The sequence below is a fragment of the Neolamprologus multifasciatus genome, chromosome 9 (assembly GCF_963576455.1).
Source record: "Neolamprologus multifasciatus chromosome 9, fNeoMul1.2, whole genome shotgun sequence".
Classification (NCBI taxonomy): Eukaryota; Metazoa; Chordata; class Actinopteri; order Cichliformes; family Cichlidae; genus Neolamprologus; species Neolamprologus multifasciatus.
The window spans coordinates 12,425,328-12,436,921 of record NC_140447.1 but is presented as its reverse complement, the minus strand read 5'-3'; the positions used below and the strand labels follow the sequence as shown (position 1 = coordinate 12,436,921).

The 11,594-nt window shown below is 36.9% G+C and overlaps 1 protein-coding gene across 1 annotated transcript; it reads left to right on the top strand.

Annotated features, from left to right (window-relative positions):
• Positions 1 to 1,207: 1,207 nt before the first annotated feature.
• On the top strand, positions 1,208 to 3,635 carry LOC146511189 (cell adhesion molecule 3-like). Its single transcript, XM_085173607.1, has 6 exons — positions 1,208 to 1,583; positions 1,950 to 2,255; positions 2,339 to 2,602; positions 2,821 to 2,890; positions 3,038 to 3,077; positions 3,204 to 3,635. Exons 1-6 carry the CDS (start codon positions 1,256 to 1,258, stop codon positions 3,447 to 3,449), a joined length of 1,254 nt encoding a protein of 417 aa, XP_085029733.1. The 5' UTR covers positions 1,208 to 1,255; the 3' UTR covers positions 3,450 to 3,635.
• The last annotated feature ends 7,959 nt before the right edge of the window (positions 3,636 to 11,594 follow it).

Sequence of the window (11,594 nt, the reverse complement as noted above, 5' to 3'; positions counted from 1 at the left end):
GGCACCTTTCTTTAGTTTTGCTGTCTCTTTGTCAGTAATATTCTGTTTATTGTGTTTTGTTTTTCCAACTGTTTTCTTCTCTCCATAATTACCTTCTCTCAATATGCGATTATTTTGGTGCTGAAGGAAACACACTACAAACAATAAATATAAAAACATTTAGACATCTGCTATTGGCCGAGTGGATCAACTGAAGAAGAAATCATTAAATAAAAGCAGAAAGATCTAAACACATCAAGGAAGTTGATCAACACAAAGCTGTAACCTGTGTGAGTACAGACACACACAGAGACACAAAAAGAAGAACAGAAAAGCTAAGACACAAATACTAATATTAATGAGAGAATGAGGAACAGGGCAGTGTGTGAGTGGGGGGTCAAGTGAATCTATAAACAGGCAGATGGAAGTGGTGGCTACTAAACTGACAACATGTGCATAATGGGAACATAAAAGGCAGACTGACTGAAAAAGAAAGACAAAAGCTTCACAGGTCTGTTTGCTTTGACATTACATCTAAACGGAGAAGTGTTTCACTCGCTGTGTTTCTGCTGGAGTCACACACAGACTTTTATTTGTCATTTCTCCTCTTTCTGATCATTAGGTAAGAAAACATTTTTTACATCTTACAAGATTTTTATATCACAATAAAAAGAACTGCTTTATTTTTGTTTGTCTGATTTTAAATATATGTAGATTTTGTATTGCTCTATAAAACAATGCAAGTTCCTGATTTGATCAAACCTTTATGTGATCTTATGTTTTTTTATACAGGTGATGAGTTTTGTGACAGTCCAGTCTGTGAACATCATGACAGGCATCATGTTACTGAGTCTCCTCTTTATTCCAAGTGAGCCGTCTCATTTCAGTCATTTACAGTCTGACAGATCAGTGCAGATAGAGATACTTTATAGAAAAAAAACATCTCTCCGTGCAATACTGTACTAACTGCTACTCAAAATGTTTGTACTGCTCAGTTTGTGCTGCTGCTCACTACTGCCACTTTATCTCATGTGCAATGTTCCATTTGTCTTGTGACTTGTCTTCTGCTCGTCAAATACATTTCAGTGCAATGTTGACCCTGTGCTAACTTGCATATGACAAATAAAACTGAAACTGAACTGCAACACACGTCTAATAAACTCAGTGTATCATAATTATGTTTCCCGTCATGTGTATGAGTTTGTTTTGATTTTTTCCAGGTACTTTGGCTGCTTGTCCTCGGGATTCAAACCTGTTGATCACTGCACCAACAGAGATGGAAGCTCTGAGTGGATCTTGTTTACAAATCCCATGCAACTTTAGTGAAACCGGAACAGAAAAGTTTGACAGCACAAGACATGTCTTTGCAGTGTGGATTAAAAATCATTTGAATGTTTTTGCACATCCAAACAATGTTATCTTCAACAGCAGTGGGACAGTTAACATCTATCCAATGAATATTACAGGAAACCTGAAGGAGAAAAGCTGCACCACTCTGTTTTCCAATTTAACCACAAATTATACAAACACATACTACTTCAGAATTATGAACTGGCCGTTCAGAGCAACAGCTGTTTGTGATCCTCTTAAAATAACAGTTAAAGGTGAGAGAGTTTTCATTTTATTGTTGATAATAAAAAAAAATCTGATTTGAATATTAACAGCTAAGATATAAACGTACTAACTTTATATTTGGCAGTTAAAAATGTGTGATGTCCAGTTTTCTTTGTTATAAAATTTTTAAGTGCAAAAATAAAAAAAAACAAAGTTTGCTTACTGTACTGATTCCAAAGCTCAGGTATTTCTCCTACATGGAGGAAATAATAAACTCAGAATAAAATAATTTCCTGACTGAACAGCGTGAACATGTAAAATTAAGGCTTTAACACAACTACACTGATCTTCATCTGTTACTTGACTGTGTTTCCTGTATTATCAGTGTAAAAATTGAGCTTGATGTTAAATCACAGATTCTCCTTGGAGGCCCAATATTACAATCCCAGGTGATCTGAAGGAGAAGGAGTCTGTCACTATAACCTGCTCAGCTCTCACTCCCTGTCCACACTCCCCTCCTCAACTCACCTGGAATCTCCAACAAGACTCTCACAACAAAATAGAGGAAAACACAGATGGAAGCTTTACAACTAAAATCCAGCAGAACATCACTCTGTCAGACACACATGATGGAAAGAAGATCAGCTGCTCTGCCAGATATCCTGTGAACCAAGGAAAAGACCCCAAGACAGCAGAGACAGAAGAGACTCTCAGTGTTTCATGTAAGACAATCAGAATTTGTTGTTGAACTTAATCATATATAACAACATAATTTATGAGATATCACTTTCTTCTTTTTCTCCAGTTGCTCCTAAAGACACCTCAGCATCCATCAGTCCATCAGGTTTGGTGTCAGCAGGCAGCTGGGTGAAGCTGACCTGCTCCAGCAGAGCCAAACCTGTCAGCAGCTTCACCTGGTTCAAAAAGAGCAGAGATGGAGCTGTGAAAGCATCTGAAGGAGAGATTTACAGCTTCAATGTAACAGATGGAGGAGTTTATTACTGTGTGGCCACTAATGATCTGGGTAATCAGACATCAGCAGAGATCCACGTGGCTATTAAAGGTAACGGCTCATGCCACTGAACTGTTTTATGCTATTATCTAACTTTTTCTTCTTTGTTTATTGAGTAACTCATTAAATCTCTTGAAGCGTTTTGTTTTTTCTAAATAGTGCTGTACAAAGTGTAAAATTAAACATCATGGTAATATAACGGAAAAGAAAAAAACAGAACCTCACGATCTGTTTAACTCTTGTGTTGTTTCATATTGATATTGGTTTTCTAGCAGGATTCCCACTGTGGTCATTTCTTGGAGGAATCCTTGGGATGATGTTACTTTGCTTGATCATCTTTGTTTGGTAAATATTACATCACATTAGAAAACATGATCAGTTACTGTCACTGACATGGTAGCTGCACGTTAAATTATCTGTTTACTCACAAATATATTTAACCTAAAACAGAGGATAGTTAAGTCATATTTAACAGCCTTTTATATCTTTCAGGTGCATAAAGTCAAAGCATCAAACTCAACAACAGACTCATGTAAGAAAATACTCAACTTCTCTGTAATTTACTGAACTGTGTTCGGAAAGTTATTTACTCTTGTACCTCCACCAGAGTCTGCTCACTAGATTCAAATGAACCTTTCTATTTGTTTCTATTTTATAGAATCAAAGAAGTGAAGAGTCGGTTGTTGAAGAGCCAGCAAGGAAATCAGAAGGAGAAGAAGAAAACATCCATTATGGAGAGATCAGCTTCTCTGTACTGAGAAATGAAGCATCCTCTGACTCAGTGCAGGACAGAGGACAGCAGCAGGATACGATGTACGCACAGGTGAAAGTCAACGAGCCAAAAAACACAGACCGTGCTGATGGCCAACAGGAACTGTACGCTGAGGTCAAGAAAAAATTATAACATTGCATTAACACAGTGTATTAAAGAAACACACACACAAAAATAAAAAATTTTATTAACTTAAAAAAAACCATCAAATTACATCCTGCAGCTTTTTATGTTCAACTTTAATTTCACTGCAATCCAATAAGGAACTAATTCACATGACAGCAAGACTGAACATTAAAAACTTTTACATAATGTAGCTATTTTTTATTATTATTTTAGTTATTATCATGTTCATACAGTATTTGAATGCTGCCATGCTGTGTGTGCTCTTGTATGATTTAATATTTACATTGTAGACATGTTGAAATGAATGTACAAGACTTCTTTACAGATAATTTGTTTAAAAGACTGCAGGGAAACTGGCATCAAAACACATCTGTAAATTTATTAAACACATTAAATAAAATGTGTTTATTCAATGTAACGTGTTTTTGTGTGATATTTAATATAATTATTGTAAAAGTTTACTCTGTTTTGTTAATGATATGAAATGTGGGATGTCTTATTCATATCTAAATAAGTGGATAAGAAATTTATTTTGTCTTCAAATTTCACTCTTTTTTTATATATTAGGGTCGACACTTTTTGTAGTGGCAGTTTCTGTTTTAATGGATTTGTTTTATTGTTTGAGGAGGGTTTTTTTTTTTAAAGAAAAGCTGGTGTATAGGTCATATTTATTTATTTACTAAGAGTTCACATGAACAGAGCTGCATCACAGTCTAATAATTAAAGTGTCTGCAAGAAGAGAACACACATCTCAGAGATCAGCAGTGTTAATATCTGCATGCTGACACAAACATCTGTATAGTACTCAAGTAATGTTAACATTTGGATGTGAATCCTACTGCTAACTTAGTTAACATGTTAGGATCCAAATCGCTGACTGGCCTTAACATTTGCTGATTTTTGCAGATATAAAATAATCACTATGTTGGGCTTTTATCAACAATCAACTGTCTGCTGCACAAAAACCACACTGTGGTGTTACTGTGAATTGTTTGTGCTGAAGGCACCACTCCACATATGATGAAAGATAAAGTGCCTGTTTGTGGCTGATTTACTTCACTGGTGAAGAAGAACTGATGAGTTAATTTATTTAAACAAATGGAGACATTTGTGTTCAATATATTGAACCAGAAAAGTCTGGTTTTCAAGATCTGCTTTTAAATGAGCAACATCAAACATTTAAAAAACAAACAAAGATCTTTGAAATTAAACTGCTCATTGGTTGCATTTTAGAAATTGCAATGTTTTAATAATTTGACTGAAAAGCAACACCTGTACAAACAATTTTTTTTTAAAAAGAATCTCTTCTATTACATTTACATGACATATTAAAAAAAATAAGAAAAAAATGTTCTTAAATGGAAAAACAGTACGGTAAAAATGAACAGCAATGTCAAATAAAATAAGATTGACATGCAATCTTAACTAAAGAATAAAATCACAGAGACCTTACTTTGTCTTCTTGGTAGAAGGTAAAAGAAAAGGGCTGTAAGCGTTCATTCTCCTGGATGAGGCAGATTGTGTGTTTTTTGTGTGTATTTCTGCATGTTTAATGGCGCCAGTAAATGGGTGAGTTTATATGTGGTGAAATATCCGGCGGCTGCAGTGAATAAAGGTGAGAATATCAATGTTGTGTTTGCCCTGGGCTTCGATGCAGAAAACAAGATGTTATGATTATGTAGATGTTAATAATAATATTATTGTTGTTAATAATTCAGTGTCTGACAGCCCCAGCTCAGTGGCTCAGATATTAGCCCTGCCACTTGAGAAGGTACTCCCCTATATAATTAATGAGGATCAAACAGGTTTTGTTAAAGGCCTCCATCGTTAAATCCTCTGATAACATGAGGAGACTTCTCAATGTTATTCATCTTTCACAAAATTCTGATGAGCCATTCCTTGTTCTCTCTCTTGATGCAGAAAAAGCGTTTGATCGCGTTGAATGGTCATATCAATTATTTTTGCCTTAGAGGAATTTGGATTGGGTGAAATCTTTGTAAATTATGGGAAAGTTCTTTATAACTCCCCAGTCGCAACGGTTATAACTAACAGGATGCACTCCAGCAATTTTGCTCTCCCGTGTGGAAATAGGCAGGGCGATCCTCTTAGTCCACTACTCTTTGACATAGCCATAGAATGTCCCAGTTTAATTTATTTGTTAAAGAGATCAGTGAAAACACTCTCCAACAATCCTATTACCCTATGCTCTGTCAAGGCCTGGAGGTCTGTCCGTGCTTTGGAGGGTTGGGCCCATTTGACATCCTCCCTGGCTCCTGTTATGAATGGCCCTTATTTCTTGCCTGGATGTCTGGACCGGGGTTTTGTGGTCTGGTCTAATCTGGGGCTGGTTAACTTGGGTGATCTGTTTAGAGGCCGGACCCTTCTTTCCTTTCAGCAGCTTCAACAATGTTTTGGCATTCAAAATGTGTAATTCTTTAGATACCTGCCACTGAGGCACTTTATAATTAATGACACCACCCTATTGTTGGACCCTACTAGGTCCGCAGTGGAGGATGCTTTGTCCTCCCAACAGTCTGGAAAATCCATTAGTTCCTTTTATAAGGTTCTTAACTCTAGCTCAGCCCCTCGCTTCCTGGCTGCTAAACAGGCCTGGGAAAGAGGCCTAGGCTGCTCAATAAATGATCCAGACTGGCAAGAGATTTGGGCCTGTGCCTCTAAGATATCTGTCTGTAATTGGGCTAAATCTATTCAGTTAAAAATATTTCATCGGGCATACATCACACCCTCTTTAAAAAGTAAAATAGATGTAAACTCCTCCCCTTTATGCTGGAAGTATAATGCAGAGGAGGGTGATTTTGTGCATTGTTTTTGGTCATGTGTGAAAATTCAATATTTCTGGTCGGATGTTGCAAAGGTATGTCGGCGTGCTGACGCCTCTCCCGATCTTTTTATCTACCTGGTGAAAAACCACAACGAACGACTCGAGACAGACTTCTTCAATAAATCAACTTCTTTATTTCAACCCCTGCGCAGAAGGGAGTCAGCTCAGCATAAAGCGTCTTGCAGATTCGAAGGGCAGTCCTTCGAACTGTTACATTTATAATATTCCAAATTTCCTTATTTACCTCCCACCTTTCCTGTTATTCTGTTATTACGTTCACCTATACGTCAAACACAGTTTCGATCAAAACAGCTTCTTCCTCATCTATCGTCTTCTGCCTTTCCTTTTAAGGTCTGGCCCTACCTTTAACTCCTTTCTTAATTGCATATCTTTATTGTGAATGTGTGTGTGTGATGTACATGTCTCTGTCAGCAATGTGTGTGTGTTCCTGTCTGCACTGTAGGGGTGTGTGTGTGGGGGTCATGTCAAGTGTCATGAGTGTGCGCTTTGTAGGTGTCAAGTGTGTGTTGTGCCGGGTGTTTACGCTCTCCTCCTTCTGCTTTTAGTCTATACTTACCTAATGTGTTAGACTGTTCTTAACGCTGCCCTTTTGCCCCCCTCTTATCTATTGCAACTTCTGGGCTATTTCTATGCATCTTTTTTCTGCAATGTTGCTTCAACTATTCTTGCTCCCAAGGTCACACAGAGGCCTGCTTAAAAGTATAATGTTTAAACAGTATAATGCTAAAAAGCTATATAATGCTATATAATTCCACAGGTACTTTCAGTTATTTTCAACTATGTTGTTCCTCTGGACCCTCTCTGTCTTATACTGGGAGTAATGGACAATCTGATTATCAAAGGCAAGCACAAGAGACTGTTCCAGCTGTTATCTTTCGCGGCCAGGAAGAATATCCTGGTCCTCTGGGGCAGGCCAGCAATCCCAACTAAGAAATCCTGGCATAACATTGTTACGGACTGTATTCCCAATGAATATATTGTATTTGTATGCTCAACACCACCTTGGACTCTTTCCACAGAACCTGGGACCCATATCTGAAATACGTTGGACCTGTACTGTCATCCTCACTCTAAAAACTAAAACTGACATTGACTGTCAAAAAACTGACAAAATTTTTGAGGCAACACTTTTACACTTAAAAATAATGAGTAGATTGGAAACCAGTCAAATCTGTTCAATATAGAAGAAGAAAACATCCATTATGGAGAGATCAGCTTCTCTGTACTGAGAAATGAAGCATCAGTGCAGGACAGAGGACAGCAGGAGGATACAGTGTACGCACAGGTGAAAGTCAACATGTCTGCTTTCACATCTTTTGTTTTTAGGTAACTGTTAAAGTGTATAAATAGATGTCGCAGCTGTCCAATAACAAACTAGTTTACATGAAACTCAAGAAGTTTCAGCAGAAGACTCAAAATCTCCACATACTGTAGCATTTTTAAAATGATCTTATCATCATGTTCATACACTATTTATCTACTGGTGCCCTGCCTTGCTATAGGGTTTTTTTTCCAAAAAGTAGTACTTTGGGGTTTGTTATTCCTGATCTGTCTTGTAATTAAAGCTGATTTTAAGTTTGTTTCTTGTTTTCTGAGTCCTGCATGTTTGCTTCTGTCTGCCAACTTTGACAATAGCCACCAAAACTGGGTTGCTCGGTTGTTGAACTACTACATGCTTTGTGTTTGCAGTACAGTCACAGAATGTAGAATTCTCACTAAGGTTTTTTCACAGTAAATCCTGGGTAGGTGTATTACAAAGGGTAGTGTGGTATGTTGAGCTTAAAGTCAGTTTTCAGTGTCTTGAAGATGTTTTATTCTGCCCAGATCACCAAAGATATTCATGGTTAACACAAGCTGGTCCACAGTGGGTTAGGTTCAAAGTTTTGGTCTAAAATTGTGTGAATGTTTCATATGTTCACTAATTCTTGAAACATTAGTATGTGATACAGATCACAAAAAATGCCTGGGATGGCCTCAGAGAGCTGAAAGAGTCAGAGCCCAAAGCAAAATTAGTTTTGCCTGTTGATAATACGGAATAATGATCATTCACACTCCTATTATAAACTTATTTCATTTTCTAAGTTGTAAAATTCTAATCCACAGTCATGAAAGCATACAACAGATTTGTAAATGTGAATAATTTTTTTAAATAATGTTTTAAAAAAATTTAAGCAATTTCCCTTACAGAAAAGTGATGCATAAAACCTCAAAGTCAATTGTCAGCCTGGAAAGGTTTTTACCCATCTCTGGTTTTTAATCTAAAATGGTAGTAAAGTCAGCTACAACTTGGATAATGAATGTCACTGGCTCACTAAATGTAACAAAATACACAAACATGAAATAGATAAACTTCTTTGTCTTTTTTAGTTTTAGATAATCAGAATCGGGATACTTTAATAATCCCAAATGAAATTATGTGGATTACAGTAGATTAATACAATATATTACAAAGTTTAAACATTTCAGAACATTTCAGTACAAATCGCTCAATTATAGCTTTCAAGAATATTACAGAGGTGAAGTATATATGATGGACATTTTACTCTAACCTGTGAAACTTTGTCGTTTGTTATTTTACTGTAAAGCATGTGCAAAAGGGTGTAACTATTGAAGTGTGTACAGTGTGTTAGATGGGCGAGTTGTACAGGGAGATATAACAGCCAAGAATGATTTCTTTTCTTCAGTGGTCCTTTTTTGGTAATCTCAGTCTCTCACTGAACTTGCTCCTGTGACTAGCCAGCGTGTCATGGAGTGGGTGGGAGTTATTATCCAGCACTCTCCTTATTTTTGATAACATCCGCCTCTCAGACGCCACCCTAAGGGAGTCCAGTTTCGTCCCCACAACATTACTGGCATTGCAGATCAGTTTATTGAGTCCTTTGGCATCTGCAACTCTTAACTTGCTGCCTGAGCATGCAACAGCATAGAGGATGGCACTGGTCACAACACACTCATAAAATATCCTGAGCACTTTCCAACAGATGTCGAAGGACATCATCCGCCTCTGAAAACACGGTAATGTTTACCTCCACAATGTAAAGTGTGTACAAAAAGTGTAATTGCAACAATAATGTGTAGAAACAATAATTTAATTCAACAAGTGAAAACAAGTGAAAAATGCTTGAGAATATTTGAAATTACATGTATTTGACTAAAATCAATAAGTTCCTTGGTATATGAGTATATCTTATTATATTATAATTAGATCATATGAACAGAAATTAAATTTATACATGTGACAGTTTTTTCCTCACCTGATGCATTAGCCTGGCTGAGCCTGAGGAGGAAAATGACCCTGTACTGATTCAAACAATCAAATTTGGTGCTCTGATATTAATTCGTTTTTCAAGCTACTTTTACCTTTAGATTTTGTGTTTTGTCCTGCCCAGCAGGACCTCAACTCGGCTGACCAGCAAGGAGCCCAAGGGCAAAGAAGATGAGACCAAGGTGCCAGGCCATGAACAGAAGGGCAAGAATGATAATACAGAGGAGCAGGTGCTGTTCATGGGGGAGGACCAGATGGACCCAACACTGGGCTCCAAGTCTCAAACCCAACCCAGGAAAGATGAGGGAAGAGGATGAGAAGATGCCTCAGCATCAAAGATCTGTCAGCAACCACTAGAACATGGCCAAAATAAAACATTAATGAGACATCTGCATCTTTCCATTAAATCTAAATAAATATTGAGTGTAAACATCTGAAATAACTGCTAAGCCTCCCTTCCTTTCAAGACAAACCTCCCCAACTGACAAAATGAAGTACTCTTGTGCAGTCCACCAGTTTACACAGACACAGCAGGTCAACGCAGAATAAGCTGCATATATTTTGCAAATAGCACATAACAGATCAAGTTAACTGTGTTCTTTCGAACACATATCTGCATTTTTAGAAGTACTCTGACAAGATGCTTATAAGATGAGTAATAATTGTTCATTTTCCCCTACACTACTTAAAAATGAAAATGACTTACGCAGTACTTAACATTACTTACAGTTCAATAATTTCCTTATTTTCTGTAATTGAAAATGAAAATTGCAAATGAAATGCACTGAAATTCCATTTAATTACAGGGGAAGTACAAACTTCATCGTTGGCCATAAGTGTTTCAAAACTGTCCACTTGCTCTGTAAATTTGTCTAAATCTGCAGTTTTGCAATTTTTTTTTAGATGAACAGGATTTGGCAGTCTTGGTATTACCTGCACGTTAAAAATCTACTAAACATACAGTAAACATTTCACCAAGCTGTCAGTTATTCAGTCTTAATTCCATTCCACAAAGGGGATTTAAATCTCATGGCGTTATATCATAACACAGTAACTAAAGAATCCGCAAGAGAAGATAATTATTGTTTGGAACTCTTAAGCTCAGGTATCGACAATCAGCTGTCTGCTGCACAACAACTTAATTGTATTTACTGCAGTGTTACTGTGTAGTTTTCATTCTGACCAAACCACTCCAAGTGATAAAGTGCCTGCTTTTTGCTGATTCACTTTACTGATGAACTGCTGACAGAGTAAAAAGGGAACATTTAAGTACATAGGGGAAGTTGGTCAGTGGGGTTCAGACACTGTTTGTAGGTGCTGTGAGAAAGCAGACACACACTATTTTGCAAACAAATGTCTTAATTATGTGGCCTACTATCTGTTAAGCAACTACAAAAGTTATGTGTTCAAGAAATTGACTACAGGACCTGAGGCAATGTAGCAGAAAATGACACTGGAACAAAATGATTTACCTCTCAGTGGTTTCAATTTTGTGTCTGATTGATGTGAATTCTGCCGTCAGTAAATGACTAATACAGTTTTTGTTGAATCACTTAATCAATTAACAAGATAACGTCATTAATAATTAAAGTACTTTTTAGATCTTTATGTCAATTAAGTGTATTAAAGTCCTAAATATGTGCATAATAATTTTATACACAGATTAATACAATAATAACAATGACAACCGTAAGTATTTGAATAAGCATCTTGTAGGCCAGAGTAAAAATCTTAAAAATAAATGTAAAAAAAAACACTTGAGTTTGACTCAAGACTGGTGTATAACACACAAAGTATTTATTTTGGTAAAGCTTAAGAAGCAAAACAGGCAAGGACATGAATATGATCAAGATCAGAACTGGTAGGTAAGTTGTGGTTCCTCCTGTGGTTGACATGCTCTGCTAGGCCTCTACTGCAGCCACCTTCAACTGCTGCTTGTTTGTGGGTCTCTTATGCCTTCAGTTTTGTGTGTAATAACTGAAAGCATGCTCTGATGGCTTGACTAGCTTGGCCTTTCTTATCT